Consider the following 21259-nt stretch of genomic DNA (forward strand, 5'->3'; position numbering starts at 1 on the left):
ACTTTAGTAGCAGAGGCTATGAACACATTTCTCAAAGTTACCCCAGGGGTCTCGAACCTTAGGCTGCCTCATCGCACAGTGGAGGGGTTACTCGACTCTGAGTTAGCAAATAATATTGCTATGTTTTTTGGAAGCTTCATAGCCTTGCCTCCATGCTTTCCACACTGCTTTAGAGACGTTATGTTTTGGCAACAGGCGTCTCTGTTAATTGGCACAAACTAGCGGGATTTTGGATTAGTGACTCTCCACGGATAGATTGGGGTTTGGATGCAGGATTTCGGATTAGTGACTCTCTGCAAATAGATTGGGGTTTGGATGTGGGGTTTACCTGGATTGAGGGAGGATGCACTACCAAATATCTTGGCTATCAGGTTGGCATTGACATCTTGCCTACACAACACTTTGCCCCTGTGCTCATGAGCATTAAAAGCAAACTTCAACATTGGAATAGCAAGAAGCTTGATTTGGCCTCTAGAGCCTTGGTAGGTAACCAAGTGCTGCTGGAGACTGCTTGGTTTGTCACATTGTGTTGGGTGTTTCATAAATGCATTGGTCAACTCCGTCAGCTTATTCGGAACTTCCTTTAGTCAAGATTAGATGGCACTATACACACCAAGGTGAGAGTGGCTTGGGATACCATTATTATGCCTAAGCAAGATCGAGGATTGAACATCATTGACCCGGAGGTGCAGTGTAAGGCTTTACTTTGTAAGCTAGTAGTCAGAGGATTTCTTCCCAGCACTGAGCCTTGGAATGACTTTCTTATGCAGCAGATTACGAGGTGCATTCCGATTAGGGGAGGTGATTGGATTTACAGCCCACGTTTTACCTTCTCGGATGCAGAGCACCGATCACCTTCTTCGCCCTTGGTGAGATCTCTTCTGCAAGCCTGGGATTGCATGAGGAGCTTCTTGGTTCATATTCCTCCACAATCAGTTGAGGAGGCTTACAAGCAGCCCATTGTGTGGAATGACTTGATCTTGGATGAATTTGGTAGACCTCTTGGAGCAGCCACACATATCCAATGGGCTGCCTCAGCGACTCTTCTCCCCTCACTGTTGGATTGGAAAAGGCGCATGAGTCTCATGAAGGATGAAAGAATGATTCGCACCCAGCACTTGAGAGGCACTAGTCAGAGGATTACGCAAGTGAATGCAGCCATACCTAACCACTGGATCACAGGGAACTTTGTGGACGGGCCTCATCACTTATGGTTTGGGGTATTCTTAGGAACAGGGGTACCTATTCAGGTCATGTGCCTCCCCACTATGGGTAAGGATGCTGTACCGATCTTCTACTGCATTCCGAAAAGATGTCTCTTGGAGAGAAGTCTTGAGTAGGATATCATTGAGGGTCTGCTGATCCGGCCAGTAACAGTGGTGGGCAGGGCAAGAAAGCATATCTATATTGATCCAACTCAAGGGATGATTACGGACTCTTGGAGTCTCTAGTTATATGATGCGTGTCCTATCAAACACTTGCATTGGGACCCGATGAGTGGGAGTGGAGGGATGCTTTAAACCGCATGAAAAGCATGCCCTTCTTCAATTACACTATGCGGAACACAAGACACTTGGTTCTGGGAAAAATCCAAAGAGTCCTTTCTTCTAGACCGCATTGGGAGGCTTATGGGATCACCCTTGACATTCAAGAAGCTTTTTGGTGGAGGTCGTGACACTTATACAAGGAAACGAAGATTTCCTCTTTTATTTGGCATTCTCTACAAGGTGGACCTGCCAGCAACTAGTGGAAATTGGTCATTGACGCTAGCCCAGCATATTCAAGATGTGCAAGAGCTTCAGAGACAGTTTACCATTGCTTATGGGAGTGCAGGGAGTCACACAAAGTCTGGACTCGAATAGCACACCTTTTTGGAAGGATGAGGACAGATGCCTATATTTGTTTTGGTGGTGTTGTTTGATTGACACAGATGGGCCTACAAATCAGGTTTGAGGGGAACAATAGAGATATGGTCATGCGAGTTACCCAAGGAGTGGGTCGGCGGTGTCATCTTCAGGACATGCCATTGAGTAGCTATAGAGCTCTGAATCCATTGAGCAGCTTTGTAGTTCCAAATACAATGTTGTATAGTCTTAGAGGCTATCGAACATCTAGGGCAACGTGGGTCCATCTAGGGCAACATGGGTCCTAAACAACGCCTGTCTGTGTTCCATGAATCAAGTCAGGGAGAAAGGGTTGCAGTCTCCAGTTGACGGCCTTCGCCAGAACTTTGTAGGCCGTCCCTAGGAGGGTGATGGGTCTCCATTGCCGAATCTCCAGTCCGTCGCCACCCTCCTTGGGAATCAAGGGTATCAAACCCTCAGACAACCTCTCCAGCATGCCATCATCTCGTTGAAGGCAGCCCTGAGGATGACTTCCATGAATTCCAGGAGACTAGAAGCTCGTCCTCTCCTGGTGGGCATTTGCCCCTAGCCCCTAGGTAATACCGTCAGAGCCTCAGATGTGAAGGGGATTAGGAGGAAAGTTCGGAGAGCATTTGGGACCACCTCTCTCGTATGCCGCCAAACACGCTCATGCACGGAAGGAAATGGGAGCACCCATGAGAAGGGTGTTCAAGAAATTTGTGGTGATGGCTCTCACATGAGGAGGGTCTATAACAATGGATCCATCCGGGCCTCGTAATTTGCGGATACCCTCTCTCCACCTGTGTGGGCCTACAAATCTCAAAGAACTCTCCAATGACCTTGTCTCCCGCCTAGTCCAAAAAGAATATGTACTCCACCCACCGCTCCTCGATGGATCTGAGTTCTACACAGGCAACCAGCTAACTCTCAATCCACGGGCTATTTGGTGCACTCTCTTTGAAGCCACTGTAGAGAAGCAAGACCCCTACAAATGCTCCTCTCTTGCTCTCAGAAGCCAGCCAATCTACTATGTGCTGCCTCCTATAATACACTGCTAATCTCTCCCATGCCTGCATCCAAGGTGCTTGTGGCCTCTTGAGTGAAAATCTAGCCTCTCCCAAATCCCCTCTATCCTACTGCAATTCTCAGGATCCTAGATGAGGCTATTTGAAATCCGGGTGATGAAATGTTTGTCTTGCCTCCAGGGGTCATCTTGGGAGAGAATAACCGGTGCATGACCCGAGAAAGTAGTGCCAGCAAAAATACCAATCATGCGACCACGACCACAAGCCCACTCGTCTACATAGAACCGACCTAATATAGATAGGTTAGGACCTATACTCCTCCTGTCAGATCGCGAAAAACACTCTCTCAAGATTACGTCCAAACTCTAGAAGATACCAAGGGTACTGTCCCCTGAGAGCCAAAATCAACGTCTCCTAAGCCGAGTACTCTGTATCTGATATAGTAGCCATGCCACCACCGAGTCTGTCCTCTGCCAAAATTCTGCCTGCGACAATAAGGACTGACGAACTGTACTCTAGAAGGTGGCTCTGCCTAGTGCTGCAGCGTTCGACGTGTGTACATTTACGAAACTCACACAGTCCTCTCCGATCCTAATGGTCACCCACTGAGCTCCTCTGGTGACTAAGGTGCCTGAGTCGACCACTACCGACAACAGCTCACTAATGGAAATGCATACTCCACCGTGTCCCAGAGGAGCCAAAGGAGTGAGACCAAAAGAGGTGATTCCTACCCTGCAAGATCTTCCCGCACCAGCAGAGTGTATCCCTTTGAAAGATGGTGCTCTTAAATGAAGAGAATATCCATAGGTCCACCAACTGCCGCTTTGTGGAGCTCCTCTCCAAGGACACCACGCCTCTGGAAGCATTGTGGGCCCCCCAAACCTTGGATGTTCCATGACACAATCCGCATAGCTAAGAGCAGTGGGATGCAGAACTGTTTGAATTGCCTTCCCCTCGAAGAGGCTTGGGCATGGGTTTTGATGGAGAGTAATCACTATCAGTCTTGGGGCAAAGGCACGCCACATGGACACAAATACTGGCCTCCACGTGTAGCCACTCTATTTTAGCCCTACAATAGGCATACTCTGGACTCCACCTGTTATTAGAGTGCAACTATCTGTAGGTGAGGGGAAGTGGTACTACCACTGAACCACCTCAAAGCAGAAGGACACCATCTACCCTGCCTGGTCCTAAAGGCCCGAGCCACACAACTCCGTGGTGGGTAAGCACATCAATGATACACAGGTCATGCAAATGATGCGAGAGCTCTATGGCCTAGCCTTGAATAGCAGTGGACGCTGACTCCATGCTCCAATCCGTTCCTTGTGTTGCACTATGTAGGAAGGAGAAGATCATCGCACCACTCTCTAGGATGGACGGTTTGGAGTGATATAACACCACACGTACACGGATGGGAGCCAGAACATGCCAGTGCCTTCGAGGGGGAGACACTAGAAGAAATTGTAAAGAACTAGCCATCCCAGCACGGGAGGAGAGAGAGGGGGGGGGGGGGGGGGGGCAGGCAGGCCGACGGAGAGCCTGGGCCCGCCACTCACTCTGGAGGCTCCGCTAGCCTCTCGGGAAACTGAAAGCCTAGAGTGGGATGCGCGGAGATAACGGTCTCCGAGAAGGGGGGAGGGGAGGGGGGGTCCTCAAAGGTAATGAGGAAGGCCCATCACTATCGAGGGGCTACTGAGCTAAATGCTCGAAATGGTTCTCTAACACTCATCCACCTGCTCTGAATTGTGGATAGCAGAAAGCCTAGCTTTGGCAAGGTGTATGAAGGCATCAAAAAGATGGTGGAGCAAATCAAAAAGCTAGAACCAGATTAACACAAGCAAGAGCAACTCCAAAAACTATGTCAGGACAGGTGGGTTCAATACCATTCAAATATGCATGTGGTTGCATTTGTGCTAGATCTGGCGTTCCACGGTAATGGGCAAGAGAGGGATAATGAAGTCTCTGAAGGTTGGGATCTTATTCCTGCGAGACTAGTTCCAAATATTGTGGTACGTAGAGAAATTAGAAGCCAGCTCTCCTTGTATGATGCTGGAAAGGTCAGTTCTACTGATGTGCATGCGTAGACGAGGGAGGGCCCCTTTGGTGGGAGGATTATGGAGCAGCAACTCCAGATCTTCGGCATCTTGCCATCCCTATTCTTAGTCAGAATGTAAGTTTCTCTCCTATTGACAACTATGGGGTGTCTTTAGCCATGTTGCCTCAAAGAAGAGGAACCGCCTGTTAACAACTAGAACAATTGATTTGGTGTATGTGGCAGCCAACTTGCACCTTTTGGCTCAAGTTGCAAGTGGTAACCTTGACAATGAGAGCTTCATATCCATGAAGGGAGATTTAGATTCAGATTCCGATGAGCTTCCAACTTCACCAGCTCACGATGCAAACTTTGGATATTCTAAGCTCTATTTGATATTTCCTTTTTAGAGGGCCTTAATGGCTTTTTGTATTCATTTCCTTAGTTATCCAAGCCCTTTGTTATACCCTTGTTTTCTTCAGGAGAAATCTATGAACATGGCTAGCTGCTACTTCTTTTGAAAATTGTTCTCTTTGATGTTTTAATTGTTTGTAGGCTGTAGATTTATTGCATTCTTTACTCTATTTGTCTATCTTGTTCGCAAAATAATTAATGTCTCATTCCTATCTAAACTATCTCATGATGACGGTCCCGTTCCCGTTCTCGTTCACGTTCCCATTCCAAGTCCCAACGTCCCCGTTCCAAAATCACACCTCGTTCCCGCTACTGTTCCACATTCCATGTGACTATGCCGGGAGGAGAGGAAAGTATTCCTTCCTAAGATCTAGAAAGCACACTGTCACACAAGGAAAGCCAAAGAGGCAAACCAAAGGATCAGACACCAGGTCGAAGCCATTCTGCCTCCTCGTAAAGAAGGCCTAGGCCATATGCAGTGCGAAGGGGCTTAGCTACATGACTATATGCAACGTTGCAGGGCAAATTGAACTCAACTTGATAGCAGCCATGGCCCAAGAAGGGATGAATGAAGGCTTGCCTGTAACAGATCACTGAACTGTCCGGGCACCGGGCGGCTACTCACACTCTTTCATAATAGGGTGGAGACCTCCAAAGAAGCGAGGAGCTGGAGATCTTCTTCTGAAAAGGAGAGGCAAGGGACGGCAGCCTCGCTCAGGGATGATGGAGCGACTGCCATGGAGTCCTAGGGGTTCAAGACCGGAAGATGTCGAAACTTGCCACGGATAAAAAACCCCGTGAGCGATAAGCACCTGAATGGGAAGACAGTAGACAGGATAAGGGAGCGGGGGGGGGGGGGGAGGAGGGCAGCAACATCGAAGAGGGAAGCAAAGGGCGCTAGGGAGAGGAGGGTGAAGAGGCGCAAAGGATGGGAACACAGAATAGCAGAGGGGGATGGACGGCGAAGAGGAAGACGGAGGGGGATGGGGGCGGCAAACAGAATGGTATGCTACCCAAAGGCGCAGAAGGGCGAGGGGGCAGAGGCGGAACTAGGGCACGGAAGGTTGAGGTGAAGAAGGGATGGGAAACGGTACTGGGACGATGACAGGCGCAGGAAGAGCTCACGACGCAAGCCAAGCCATTCTGAGGTAGCCTTGAGACATAGTTGTCTCCTTAGGATGTATGACGACATATCGTACAGAATATCGTATGGCACGATACCGTACGGACTCGTACAGATTTTTCCAAGAAAAAAAATTCCCGTAAAATTTTTTTTCCAAAAAAAAAAACTTTTTATACAAAAAATAATTAAAAAACTTTTGGGAGTAATTGTCTTGTTTTTGCTTGTCTATGGTTGTTTGAGCTTCCTCTGTACTATGATGCTTCCCTCCTTTTTTAAAATACTCCATATCTCGAAATTGGAAATACCTAAGTTTATTATAGTAATTTTTTAAAACACCGTATTTTATCGTACGATAAGAAAAAAAATTATATCATACCGTATTTTCCTGTACGGTATCGTATCGTACCTGACAACTGTGCCTTGAGATACCATCTTGTTTTCCCATCGCCGACACTAGCTCTCCACTCGTTAACAGGAAGTCTGCCATGTAAAAACAGCCAGGAAAATGGTGAGAGAAAAGAGAGGCTTGAGCGAGATCACCGCAAGCTCCCCGAACCCTGATTCGCTCCCCTCCGCCTCTGATCCTTCCTCCGCCTATGTTCCTCTGCCTTCGCTTCCTTCCTACATCACGGCGCCTCTCCTTCCTCCTTCGCTGCCTGAATCGCTCCCCTCCACCTCCGCCTCTGTTCCTCTGCCATCGCTTCCTTCCTCCTTCGCTGCCCCCTCCTTCCTCCTTCGTTTCCTTCCTCCTTCGCTGCGCCCATCCGCTTCTCTTCCTGCTTCGCCTCCCATCCTCCTCCGCCTCCCCTCCTTGCCTTTGCCCGCCCTAATTCGCCTTTCCTTCCCCTCTGTTCGCCCCTGCCCCTGCCTGCCCTTCTCTTCCCTCTGCAAAGCCCTGTTGTGCTGCCCTTCCCCCGCCCCTCTTCGCCTTTGTGTCCAGCCTTTTCTCCTTGCTTCCCTTTCCTTTTTGCTTTTCCCTTTTCCACCCTCCTTTCCTTTCCTCCGCCTCAACGCTTTCCTTTTCCCCTTGGTTCGGATTGCTCCTCATCCAGGTTCAAGTCGGCCTTTTCCCTCGATTAGCATCATGGCTAATCATTCTCCCTCGGCCGGGCGAACCATTGTATTTTCCGAAGCCGAGCTTGCGGCCCTCTACGCCGAAATAGAGAAAGACTCCAAAACGCCCTCATTGGCAGAATCTTTGGATCTCACCCGTCCCGTCTGCTGCAGGCTCAGGATTGGGTCCTAACGGCTCTGCCCTCCAACTTCGCTCTACACTTTCGAGATGTCAGGTTGCTTGGAAGAGGTTTCTTCCAAGTGGATTTTGCTTCTGAGGACGCAGCCTCAGAGGTTTTGAAGGGCAGCCCTTTGCCATTGGGCCCGAGGAAGATATTCTTTCTTCCCTACTCCAGCTATTTTGACCCTGTTGAGGAAGACCAGAACCGTTTCCCGATTACTCTCAGATTCCCAGGTCTTCCTCGCGCATATTGGCCTATGTTAGAGGCCATCGGGTCTGCCTTTGCCCTGTGGATTTTCCCGTCCTCCAGCATTATGAGAGGCGTCCTCAGGCTGCCCATTGTCTTCTTAGATCGGGGGTCAAACCCTCTTCTCTTCCATGAGAATCGTCTCATGGAATGTTCAGGGCCTTGGAGGGCTTCCCATCCGTGGTAGGAAGCGCCTTCTGAAGGACCAACTTCACCCTGCTGTTACAGGAGGGTCTATGGATGTGCTTTTGTTGCAGGAACACAAATTGGATAGATCTCAGTGTGGCAAAACTGGTAAGATGCTTTCTGGCCACACCTTCTGGTCCTCGGCTGTTGGGACTAGAGGGGGTGTTTGTATTTCAGTGGCAGCATCTATTATACCTCATGTTATTGGGCACGGTGTTATCATCCTTGCTAGAGCGCAGTGGATCTTGATCATGCATGAGGGTCAGAAATTGGGAATCTTGAATATCTATGCACTTAACGTGAGAGGTGAAAGGGTGGCCTTTTGGGACACCATTACAAATGTCATTCCCCAGGTTGATCATTGGATAGTGGGAGGAGATTTTAATATGGTTGAGCAACCTTCTGACAAGAAGGGTGGACACGAAGGGGGTTTACACACCCTTTGGAGCGAGCTTCATGGGAGAGGTTTGTAGGATTTGGAGTGATATTATTCACACCATCATGGCTACCTGGGCCAGAATCCAAGGATCTTCGAGGGTTGCATAGAGGAAGCACGGCCAGTTTATGAGAGTGGGACATTGGTATCTTTTTCACATCCTCTCATTCGGGACCCTATTGGCAGCACAGGGCTCCTGATTGGTTGAGATCTCCACCTTTCTTGGTGTGAAATCTCCATTTTCATACTTAATAGAAGTCTCCTTTTTGGAAAAAAAAAACAGCCAGAAAAAATGGGATATATGATTTCTCCTAGAATAGTGTCCTATAAGAGTGCCAAAATCTCTTAATGGAGTAATCCCAAAGCTGCCTGACAGTAGGAATCCTCTAAACTGCCTGGAAGCAACAATATGACATTCTGTAAAGTGTAACTGAAAAAAGGCAAACTCTTCGAAGGGTTGGCTACATTCCGTACGGTGTAACAGAAGAAAGGCAAAACTCTTCAAAGGGTTGGCTGCATCAGCATCCCAATGAAAAAATTTGATGGGGCATCCACTATACAGCCAAAGGCAACACGATCCTTTAGTCACATCCTCAGGGAGGAGTTCAGTGGACCAATGCTTCCCTAAGCGACCCACTACTCTCATAGGACGGATGAGTGTCTTGAATAAACTACGGAGTCACACATCTCATTAATCTCCATCTTGTGAGGATAGTGTAGAATACACTATCTCCCTCCTCCTGATAGTCTGGCATGGCCAGTGCCTGTAGCAGTACACCTCTCTTGGAGAATGCACCCAGCCATCTGGGATGATACCCATCGAATGTGCTAGTGAGCCACTCATCAGGGATAGCTGCATCAATCTACTCAATCTTCATGTGCCTCCCTATACGATGGTGAGGGCCTCATTTTGATCCATTGATCCCAAGGAAGACTTTTAAGAGTCTTACAAGATCTAACTGTCCGTGCACATCTTTCCCAGCCCGGCCAATGCATGTAACCAGAAGCACCTAGGGGACGACCAAGGTCATCTCTAATAAGATCATTCCACATGCCCCCCGCGGCCAGTTTGTAGTAGTCCTCTGCGAGAACGGCCAACCAGGGAGGGGACTACCCTCCTTGGAGGCGTCCACCCTGGTTTGCAAGATTGTGGGTAGCCACTCGCCACGTAGACAACTCAGAGATCTTTCGCAGGCGAGCCGGGCAAGATCACTGATATTCATCCTTTGGGGCGTGAAAACTACCAAGTTGAGTTTGATTCACCAACACCATCGGATAGAGTGAGCCCCGTCCCACTGCGTACAACCCAAGCCTTCTTTGCCAGGTGGCAACATGGCTTCAATCCAGCTTCCTAAGCTTTCCCATCATAGTCTACTTTCTTGGCCTCACGAAGGAATATCTTCCTCTCCTCCCAGTGATGACAGGTGGTGTTATCGGGAGAGTGATGGAATCCCCCCCCCCCCAAAAAACCACCACCTCGGTTCTAGCTCAAACGGCAAGGATTCCCTCTTTTTGTATTTGCATAGCCTCTCCGGAGATAGTTCCACAAGTCATATCACTTCCATGCCTCCATGGGGCTCCTCCTTTGCAGAGAGTTGACACATTGGTAGCTTGTCCCCGCCATCAGTCTAAGAGAGCGCCACCAGCATTCTCCCCCTCCCCGTTCCCAGCTCAGCTCCTCATCAGGGAGAGGGGGGGATCCCCACCAATGGACTATACGGCATTTTTCTTGCTCCCTAGGATTCAGCACACCAGGTCCCGACCCTTGAGGATCCTAGCGCAGGGGTGGTAAGCCACCGGTTCTAGGCAGAACCACCGTAAAACTTCCAGAGTAGAGCGGCACCGTTTGGTACGCCAATCTGGTAGGCCGTAGTAGGATACGGTTCTATCACAGAACCGTTATGAGCACTTATCACAATACCCGCCCTAACAGTGATGCATACCCCCCCCCAACACCAAAAAAGTCACACCGGGGAATCTGGTGTCCCACCCCCCCCCCCTCCTCGAGAGAGACCGTTACCTCGCCGTGATCCCCCTCTAGGTTTCCTCGGACCCATCAGAGTCCCCGGCAGGCCTGACAACGCAGCCCCCACCACCCCCCCCCCCCTCTTTCCCCGCGAGAGTGGCACGATGATATTCTACTTCCCTAAGTGCAGTGCAGCCAGGGACAGTATGGAGCACCGAGTTTATTTCAACCACCATCCATGTGCAAGCAATAGAGCTTTCACACCGTTTGCATGATCTACGTATCAATGATGTGCTCACTTCACTCACTTCTGGCCATTGGCACAGATGGAGGTGGGTGGCTCTGGCCACAAGGACCTGGGAGGGGAGCCGGTGTCCTCCAATCTCGAGGTACTTCTCTTTGTATTTCTCCACGTTTCGGTGATTTTACCTCTCCCGCCCTTCAATATATACCTTCGTTGTGACAGATGGAACCCAAACTATGCATATTCCAAAGCCTGGGTAGAGTGGCTCTACATGGAGGGCAAGATTCATGCCCACCTAGCAAGGCTTCACCCCAAGACCGATAGAGATTACTCTCCATCGAAACCGAGACCCAAGACTCTTCGAGTGGAGGACAATTCCATCAGCTCCGCCTCCCACCGTTCTTAGTTATGCGGATCGTCTCATAGAATAATTAGGGTTTGGAAGGACTGCAGTGTTTACAGAGGCACGAGATCCGCAGAGAGGAGCTTCACAGAGCCGTAGTTGACAAAAGCATTGACATTCTCTTCCTCCAGGAGCATCATCTATCTCAAGGCCATACTTGCCGAGGCGGGAAGATTCTTGAGGGTAAGGGTCACACCTTTTGGTCTCATGCTTTTGGCCCCTCCGGGACCTAGGGTGGGTATGCATTTCTGTCAGTGAGACCGCAGTGATCAATTCAGGCACCATTGTCACTGGGGGAGAGGACAGACTCAAAAGTGGCATGGTCATGCTTTCAAGCACGAAGTACTCGGCCTTCGAGGAGCTGATTCTCGCTTTGAGGAGACAAGACCCTTGGCATCTACCGAAGTTCGAGCACAGCCCCAAGAGCCCCCGCTTCTCACAATCCGAGAGGAGTACAAGCCCCAACCTTTCGAGATTAAGCCGGTTTTATGTGGATGATTAAGCTTGTGGACGAGGTGGCATGGTTGGTATTTTGCCAGGCACTGGTTTTTCTTATCAAGCACCCGTCATTCTCTCCCTGGAGGACCCATGGAGGCAAGATTTACATTTGAGCACCCGGGTCCCAAATTGCCTATTTCAAGATTCTTAGATTATTTTTTTTCAACTAGCGTTTGGCCCAAGATCCTCCCATCGTTACCAAATTTCGCCATCCGTAGACAACCGCCCATAGGCGCTTATTTATCCACCCGTAGGCGATGCCGCCAAGGAAGCACCAAGGGGGGTTTTGAACCCAGGACCTCTTGGTCCTAGGCAAACACCTTCACCACTTGAGCTATCACCTCATTGGCTCAAGATTCTAAGATTTGCACCAAGATTGAGGAGACTTGGGAGGGAGAGTCTAGATTTCCACCTTGGTTCAACCACAGGAGCTTTGGACTCAAGCCTTGGAGAGATCCGCAGGTTGTTATAGGAGGCCGCACATAGATAACTAGCTATGGCTTTAGAGAGCAGGAGAGGAGCATCTGTCAGAGTCTTGCCTCCTTGCAGTGGCTTCAAGAGAGTACCCCAAGCAATCTATAGACTGAGGCCTAGTTGGTTGCAGCTCGTATAGAGCTTAGCTCCATGGAGGAGCGGAGGGTGGTGTAAAGATACCATGCTAAAGCCTCCTTTTGGACCCAAGCGACAACACAAGGGTCACCAAAGATTTCTTTGAGATTTCAAGCCCACACAAGCGGAGGGATGGTATCCACAGGTTGCGAAGCCATGATGGATCCATATTTGCGGATCCCCCACGTGCAAGCCATTGCCACATTTCTTCCATTCTCTTCTCACAGGTGCCCCCTATCCTCTCAAGTGAGCTTCTAGACGCACGTGAGCAGATCTGGCACATGAGAGAGGTGATTCCCCCCTCTCTCTCGACTTTCTTGTTCACACCCTTTACTTCAAAGGAGCTTACAGAGGCTCTGACGGCACTCCCTAGGGACAAATGCTCTGAAGAAGATGGGCTTCCGGTTTCCTTATTTCTTTAGCATTCGGATCTCATGGAAGGCGGCTTCATAGCTGCCTTCAATGAGATTATGACCACGGGCTCCATGCCAGAGAGGCTATCAGAGGGATTGATTCATTTGACTCCTAAGGAGGGTGGTGGAGATTCAGCAATGGAGGCCCATCACTCTCCCAAGGCACACCTGCAAAATCTTAGCAAAAGCCATCAGCCGGCAACTGCAGCCTTTCCTCCCCAATGGGATTCATGGCACATAGACGGGTTTCATCAAGGATCAAAGCATTCACAACAACATCTTCACTTTTTGGGAGGCGACCACTTCAACCAGGTTAAAACAATAGGATCTTGTAATTCTATGACAGGGTGGACTGGAGGGGACGATGTGCTGGATAGGATTTCCCGAGGAGTGGGTCCGAGGTGTTTCTAGCCTCTATTCGGCTTCGCATAGCCAAGTTCTCATTCAAGAGCCACCAATGACAAATTTCCACTTTCTCACTCGGTCCCGCAGGGCTGTCTACTAACACCTTATCATCTATTATTGTTTGTTGCGGAACTATAAGCGGTTTTCTCTCCGCTCAAGCAATAGGCCTCTTCAGATTGCATCTTCCCATCCGTGCGCAAGAGGAGTCACTTGATTCAAAGTTTGCTGTTGACACGACAACATACCTATCTAGAGATGAGGGGAATCTCTAGAGATTTACCGAGGCGATAGATAGGTATGTTGTGTCATGCATCTGGAGCACAGATCAGATGTGCACAAGTCCTCTGCATTCTGGGTTGGCTCATCTCCTGCCTCGATTTGGAGTCCAGTTGAGGCTCTTCAGTGGATCTAGAGTGGCACTCCAATTCATTATCTTGGATGCCAGGTTGGTATCAATATTTCCCTGGAGTAGCAGCTAGCCCTCTTCTTCTGAGCATTCAGAAGAAGCTGCTATATTGGAGTTCAACCATGCTAACCTTAGCTAGCCAGGTCGTGGTGGCGAACCAAGTTCTTCTAGCCACCATACGGTACATCACCTATAGCTGGGCCTTCTCCTGGGCTTGCATTGGTCAAGTTCAACAGTTGATCCGCAAACTTTTTTGGGCTTGTAGGGACGGGAGGCTTACCCGGGCCAACGTGGCCTAAAGAGTGATCATTTAAACGCGACACGAGGGGGCCTGGGTATCATCGACCCCTCTATTCAGAGCCGCGCACTTTTGGACAAGTTGATAGTTTGTGGCCTTCTTCCATGTGGCGAGCCCTGGAAGGACTACCTCCTTGCCAAGGTCTCCGCACGCAGCCCGGTTTTGGGAGGTCCTTGGCCCTAGAGTACAAGATGGATTTTCACAGAGATGCAGGCTCGTGGCTTTAGCCCTACATTTGAGGACAGATTTGCAGCAAGCCTCTTGCGCGCTGGTGATCACCTTACGCCAACCCTTCACCAGTCCACTCCAATTGCATTTGAGAAGCGCATCCGTCAACCTTTGATTTGGAACCCCCTGGTCCATTTGTCTGGTGGTCATATGTTGGGGGCTCGCTTGCACATATCGTGGTGAGCTTTTGAGTATGAGCCCCGCTTGGTCACTCATAAATTGGCTCGTTTTCAGACAAGAGCTGCCCTTGGAGGGCCAGGAGAGGAGCCTCAGAAGGATACGGGGTAGCGAAAGACTTAGCCTTGACATCGACCCTTCCACCCTCTTGGAGTGGCTCGCCCCGATCAGTGAAACCCCCCCCCCCCCCCCCCCCACACATCACGTGCCCCCCAATGGTTGGGAGTGTTCACCAGTCAGGACATAACTTTGGCTGTCCATTGCACTAACGAGAGCTCCGCCTTACTCACCTTCTCTACCAAACCACATGGCAGACTTGAGACAGCATAGCCCCCTCTGGAGGATTTCGTTGGATGCACCTTGCAGAGGGTGAGGGTGATTGGTTTCCATGAGCATGAGTGGCACATAGACCATCCCTTGGACAAGGTGGTCAGAGAAAGATTATGGCGGTTATGGATTTGGGAGGGTTGCCCTCCCACGCGACTCTTGTGGGACCCGGGGGAGTGGACATGCCATGATCCCTATCACAATGAGAAGGCTCCCACCAACACCCCTTTCTTTGCTTACACCACATCTACGCCGCAAGATTCAGATGCCGAAGATCAAGGGCACTACAGCAGCATCTCAGGGCCAGCCTCCTCTGTTTCTCTCAAATTTCTGGAAGAGACCATGGGACAGTTTTCGGCTGCAAAAGATCACTCTCTTTCTGTGCAGCTAGCACATCGAAGCCTAGCGGTTGGCATTTGGCTGGCCATAGGAGGTAGGCCAGCAGTCTATTCGAGGTGTGGCCATCTCCAGGATTCCCAACATCATTGCCTTTGGGATTGCCCAAAGGCTCAGCAGGTTTGGTAGCGGGTTCTCCGCATTTTCACTATGGACCAGGCCCCCTCCCGCACAGTTACTTGGGGCACAGTTGCTTGGGCCACTCAGGCCGAGGCCGCCATGGCATGAGGAGGAAGGTGGGGGACTTCCCTTGCAGGTCTCCCATCTCCATATTTCTGCAGTACCAATTCCAACTCCCTCCAGCGATCACTAGACTCTCGGTTCCAGCCAGAGATAGGAGATTTGCAGCACGGTTGTTGTGTGGCACATTTAGAGAGCTTGTTGTAGCAAGGCCATCGAGGGCACTCTCACCCCGCCAACGGAGTCCATTTGGAGCATCTATCTCGATATCGTTCATACCCTCCGTGGTGGACAGGGGGGGAGCTTCAGGGTGGCTCTAACCATATGCAGCAGCGCAACAAGGCCTTCCTGGGGATTTGGCGTCACGGTCTCTTAGTGACAGTGGTGGTGAGCCCATTTGGCACTATAACCAACCCCAACCAACCTCCCCCCCCCCCCACCCCCACCAACCCCAAATTTGTATGAGACAGCTTTCTCCTCCCAAAACGGCCAGCCGGAGAAGAGCATCCTCCCTCCTTTTCAGTTTTCTTGATTCTTGCTCCCCTCTATGGAGCTGAGTTTGTACTTAGCCATTATGGTTGTTTCGCTGATAATTAAAAGAATTCTCTCTTTCCCGGGGAAAAAAAAGAATCGACATAGGGTATATATGTGTCCCATAGTGCAATGAGGATAGGTTTGGAGGTGAGTTATATGAAAGCAATGTATTCTAAAGTTAAAGTAAACAGTGTTGTTGCTCATCACACTTAACTATGCTACATCCATAGCATAAAATCTTCGTATTATTGATATTACTAATTTTTTAAAAGATAATATTTGAGTGAAACTACGTGGAGTGATACATGAGACAAAAGTCTTTCAAGCACCAAAAAAAAAAGTTAGTTGCTCTTATGGTCCTAACAAAAAAATTCGTTATGCTTCTTAGACCTTGGCATATCTCTCTTTGCACAGATGTGAATAAATACTAGACATTTTTTAAATGTTTCATGTAGGTCCTGATGATATTGCAATATCCAAGGAGAAGAAATTGTGAGTACTTTAGCAACAATTCTTTGCTCAAGCTTTTCATGTGGTCCGACACTATAATATCAAACAAGCAGGACTAGCTCCACACAAGCATCAAAGATGAAGCCTTAATTTTGGGAACACTATGTTTTCATGCACATCATAGGAAGCTGAATTACTTACATCTTTGTTCCATCCAATGTGTAAGCCTCCTTAACATGTGCAGCTTTCCTTTCAAAAACCACATGCTTCCCTTCATTATAGTCCTTCACAAGCACTTGCCTTTCCACACTTCCCTGTTCAAATAAATTCAACGCAAGTACAACATGATCGAAATGCTTGGAGAACTATATCAAACTTAAAAACATAAACTCTAGAGTTTGACAGCTTCAATTGTGGTTTTCTTTTTTTCAAAAAGGTAACTTGTATGAAATATGACAAACAGTAGGACAAGCCTGCAAAATCAAGAAAGTACTCATCAAATGATCAACTCCCTGGTACTCGGAGCCCTTTTTTCAGCTTTTCCTGACCCAGCTTGCCAGCAATTGCATGTGAAGTCCAGTAGGGAGAGAAAGGCACATAGATCCAGCACCGGCCAAGGCGGCCAAGGAGAGACTATGGCGGCTATGGAATTGGGAGTGCTGACCTCTCACGCAGCTGCACTAGGACTCGCGAGAGTGGACTTGGCATGATCCCATGGATAGGGAGGAGACTCTGGATGCCCCCCTCTTTGCATATATAGAGCGGCTTGGCTGCAGGATCCAGATGCCTGAGATAGATGGCTTGTCTTCCTCCCCGAGAAAGTATCTGGTGGTGGTGGGGAAACAACCTCATCATGAGCACTTTAGTTCCTACTTGGGCAGCTGACACCCCTAATGGCTCTAAACATCTCATTAGCAAATGTTCAGGCACCTCCTTGCATAGTGCCACTTGCACCCCCCCACCCCCCCCACCCACACACACACACACCCCTTTGCAATGTGCTCCCGAAGCCTAGTAAGGCTACTCACATAAGGCTTGCCACAATATTTGCACGTCCATCTATAGCATTTTGATTTTCCAGTGGCTTGTGAGACATGGATAGCATGTAATATGAAAGCTTCATTCATGTTTCTCGTCATTGTGATTGATGAAGAGAGGAGCGGCTTGAGACAGAGGAGTAGAGAGAGGGGGAGGAGAGTGGAACTTACGCTTGGGCAATGAATTATGGAGCCTTGAAGAGAGAGAAATAGAGGATAGAGAGAGAGAGAGAGAGAGAGAGAGAGAGAGAGAGAGAGAAATGAAATGATATGTTAACGTCTCTAAGAGGCCATAATAGCCTATGAGACCAAAACTGAGAGTACATCTAAAGTTGGTGTCTCATCAAAGAGAACAACTAAATGAGACTAAAAAGTACAATAAACTGATTGTCCTACAGTTATAAGAACATAACTATAAGACTCCGAGATGATACTGAATAGAAAATACTGGAAAATACTGAAAAATGTATATCAGGTAGATCCATGTATGCTGATCAGTTGAGGTGTTGCCCTCTCCTTAGATCAAGTATCTCCACCATGGGGCTGTCTAGAATGGAGAGGTCGTAGAAGCGAGGTAGGCGCCTCCGATGCCGAGCAATAATGGCTCTGATCTCGCGATGGTGAGGATGTCGTGGTCGGGATCCTCGTGGGCGTGGCCGACAAGCACGACATAAGATAACATCTCTATCAATGGTGACTCCCTGGGAGCGTGGTCGGTGCCCTGATGGCCCAATGGAGGAGGTATCAGAAGGTGTGTGGGCTGGGGTGCTGGTGCTGGTGCCGAAGAAAGCTGTCAGCGTCCTCTGTCTAGGTACAGCATGGCTCAGCCTCCTCTCTGCCAAGAGGGTCTCTCTGTGTCTCCTGAGCTCAAGTAGAAACAATCCCAGGGATCTCTGATCCTCAAACTCCATGACCCTGCGTAAAGGCCCAAAACCCTCTCGGAAGAGGCAGTGATATCTCCATCGGATCTCATAATAGACTATACATCGACAAATGTAGTGTTCCTCTGTCTCTATCTCCTGGTAGCATAGCTGACAAATGCGGTCATCCAAGATCTGATGCGCATATCGCCCTATCTCAATCCACAGCTGGTGTGATGAGGTCTGGATCTGTCCAATGGCAAAACGTATCCCATGTGATAGGTGTACATCCATGTACGCCGGGCGGGTGATAAAATCATCTGGTGAGAGGTGTAGGAAATGGCTCTTGTAATGAGCCATTTTCATGCCTAAGGGCTCAAGGGGGCTAGTCAATGTCCTCTCTGTGTCCACTCTGAGAGAGAGAGAGAGAGAGAGAGAGAGAGAGAAAGAAAGAAAGAAAGATTTTATTAACGTCTTCCAAAAGACCGAACTCGGCCTATGAGACAAATCAATGTACAACTGTCAATGTCTTCTAGATGTCCAGAAAGAAAAGGACAAAATGAACATGAAATAAAGTATGAAAGTACTAAGCTAGTGGGGGGGTGTGATGGATGGAGCACTACTGCAGGTTTGGAGCTTGAGAGCTTAGAGCTTGAAGGCTTGAGAGCTTGAGCTTAGAGCTTGAAGGCTTGAGAGCTTGAGCTTAGAGCTTGATTCCTTGAAGGCTTGAAGGTTTGAAGGATGTAAGAAAGAGGCTTGAGCCTTATTAGCATATGCCATAAGGGCAAGCCTCAAGCGGATAGAGGATATGCCATAGATGGAGAGAGAGAGATTGAGAGAGAGAGAGAGAGAGAGAGAAGGAAAGTTATATTAACGTCTTCAAAAGGCCAAAATGACCTATGAGACCAAAAGGTTAATCCATGCGGTACATCATCCTGGGTACAAAATAGTAATAAAGAAAGATAACAAAAATCTAGAACTGATCTAGGTACATGAGCAGAGAGCTCTCATATCACCCTAATACATCCCTCATGGGCCGCTGTGACATTATCCAGAGAGAGAGAGAGAGAGAGAGAGAGAGAGCATATGCCATTATCCATAGGCCTATATGGCATAGATTATAGATAAATAGATAGATATATATGTGTGTGCGTGTGTGTGTCAAGTGCGTGTGTGAGAGCATATCTTGATACAAAGTTCTACACCCACTATTGGGCACCGATGGCGTTAGTGGGGATGTTGTAGTATCTAGTCCATACTATGCATAATGGAGTTGATAGTTATATAGTCTTGGGGGTCGACTACCATTTTCGTGCCTAAGGGCTCAAGGGGGCTAGTCCATGTCCTCTCTATGTCCACTCTGAGAGAGAGGGAGAGAGAGAGAGAGAGAGAGAGAGAGAGAGAGAAAGAAAGAAAGCTGTATTAATGTCTACTAGAGGCCGAACTCGGCCTATGAGACAAATCAATGTACAACTGTCAATGTCTTCTAGATGTCCAGAAAGAAAAGGACAAAATGAACATGAAATAAAGTATGAAAGTACTGAGCTAGTAGGGAGTGTGATGGATGGAGCACTACTGAAGGTTTGAAGCTTGAGAGCTTAGAGCTTGAAGGCTTGAGAGCTTGAGCTTAGAGCTTGATTCCTTGAAGGCTTGAAGGTTTGGAGGATGTGAGAAAGAGGCTTGAGCCTTATTAGCATATGCCATAAGGGCAAGCCTCAAGCGGATAGAGGATATACCATAGATGGAGAGAGAGAGAGAGAGAGAGAGAGAGAGAGAGAGAGAGAAAAGGAAAGTTATATTAACGTCTTCAAAAGGCCAAAATGACCTATGAGACCAAAAGGTTAATCCATGTGGTACATCATCCTAGGTACAAAATAGTAATAAAGAAAGATAACAAAAATCTAGAACTGACCTAGGTACATGAGCAGAGAGCTCTCATATCACCCTAATACATCCCTCATGGGCCGCTGTGACATTATCCATAGAGAGAGAGAGAGAGAGAGAGCATATGCCATTATCCATAGGCCTATATGGCATAGATTATAGATAAATAGATAGATATATGTGTGTGTGCGTGTGTGTGTCGAGTGCGTGTGTGAGAGCATATCTTGATACAAAGTTCTACACCCACTATTGGGCACTGATGGCGTTAGTGGCGATGTTGTAGTATCTAGCCCATACTATGCATAATGGAGTTGATAGTTATATAGTCTTGTTGGTTGACTACCATGAGTATATAACATGCACGTTCCTAAAAGGTGAATTTGGGCATGTTCCTAGATTCATCTAGGTATATATATATATATATATATATATATATATATATATATATATATATATATATATATATATATATATATATATATATATATATATATATATATATATATATATATAGAGAGAGAGAGAGAGAGAGAGAGAGAGAGAGTAAATTCTAAAGGGCCAAGGCTAAAGCACATGCCACATGCCCATTCAAATTTCAAAATATGAAAAACGTTCAAAAAAACAATTAAAAACGGTCAGAAATGACCACTTTTCACAACTACGGATAGGCCCCAACGGTCAGAAACAAGATTGTATGATTCCGTACGATATGCCCTCGTACCACATAAGGAAACAACTATGCCTGGCTATGATCAAGCTTCTTGCTTGCAAAAGCCACCGGGTGAAGCTAAAATAGGTGCCTCCTTCACCTTAAGCTCGAGAGTTTGAAAAGCCTGGTCAAGCCTCTGATTCCAGATAATAACACTATAAGACTTATAACCCCGTCCTCGGAGAAGGTTTGTGAAAGGAACAGTCAAACTCGAATAGCCCTTCACTGACTTTTTAAGATAGACTCTAAATCCCAAGAATGCCCGAAGTTGCCTCACTGTCCAAGGAACTAACCAATCCATCCAACACCTTTTGGATCTCCTCAAGATACCATCCCGAGAAATCCGATGGCCTAGGTATGTGAGTTCCTTACAAAAGAACGCACATTTAGAGAGTTAAGCATACAATCGTTCCCATCTCAAAATCCCCAAGACTACCTTGAGATGCCCAACATGCTCCTCAAGGATGCGACTATAACTAAAATATCATCTAAGAACACTATAACGAATTTTACTAAATAATCTCAAAAGAGATCATTCATCATCTGCTGAAATATAGCAAGTGTATTCGTGTGCCCAAAAGGTAATACGACAAACTCGTAATGGCCATATCGCATACGGAAACTTGTCTTAAAAACATCCTCCTTGGATATACGTATCTGGTGATATAACCAG

General features: G+C 48.0%; 1 protein-coding gene across 5 annotated transcripts in view; it reads right to left on the reverse strand.

Annotated features, from left to right (window-relative positions):
* The window catches only part of LOC147623806 (structural maintenance of chromosomes protein 6B-like), a 184794-nt gene that overhangs the window by 78254 nt on the left and 85281 nt on the right, over positions 1–21259 (reverse strand). For all 5 annotated transcript variants that reach the window (XM_086820431.1, XM_086820430.1, XM_086820427.1 and 2 more), the window contains exon 15: positions 16298–16410. In XM_086820431.1, coding sequence (XP_086676557.1) covers positions 16298–16410 — 113 coding nt within the window. The remainder of the gene's footprint in view (positions 1–16297; positions 16411–21259) is intronic.

The sequence above is a fragment of the Cibotium barometz genome, chromosome 26 (genome assembly GCF_041138505.1).
Source record: "Cibotium barometz isolate CiBa-2024 chromosome 26, ASM4113850v1, whole genome shotgun sequence".
In the NCBI taxonomy this organism is placed as follows: domain Eukaryota; kingdom Viridiplantae; phylum Streptophyta; class Polypodiopsida; order Cyatheales; family Cibotiaceae; genus Cibotium; species Cibotium barometz.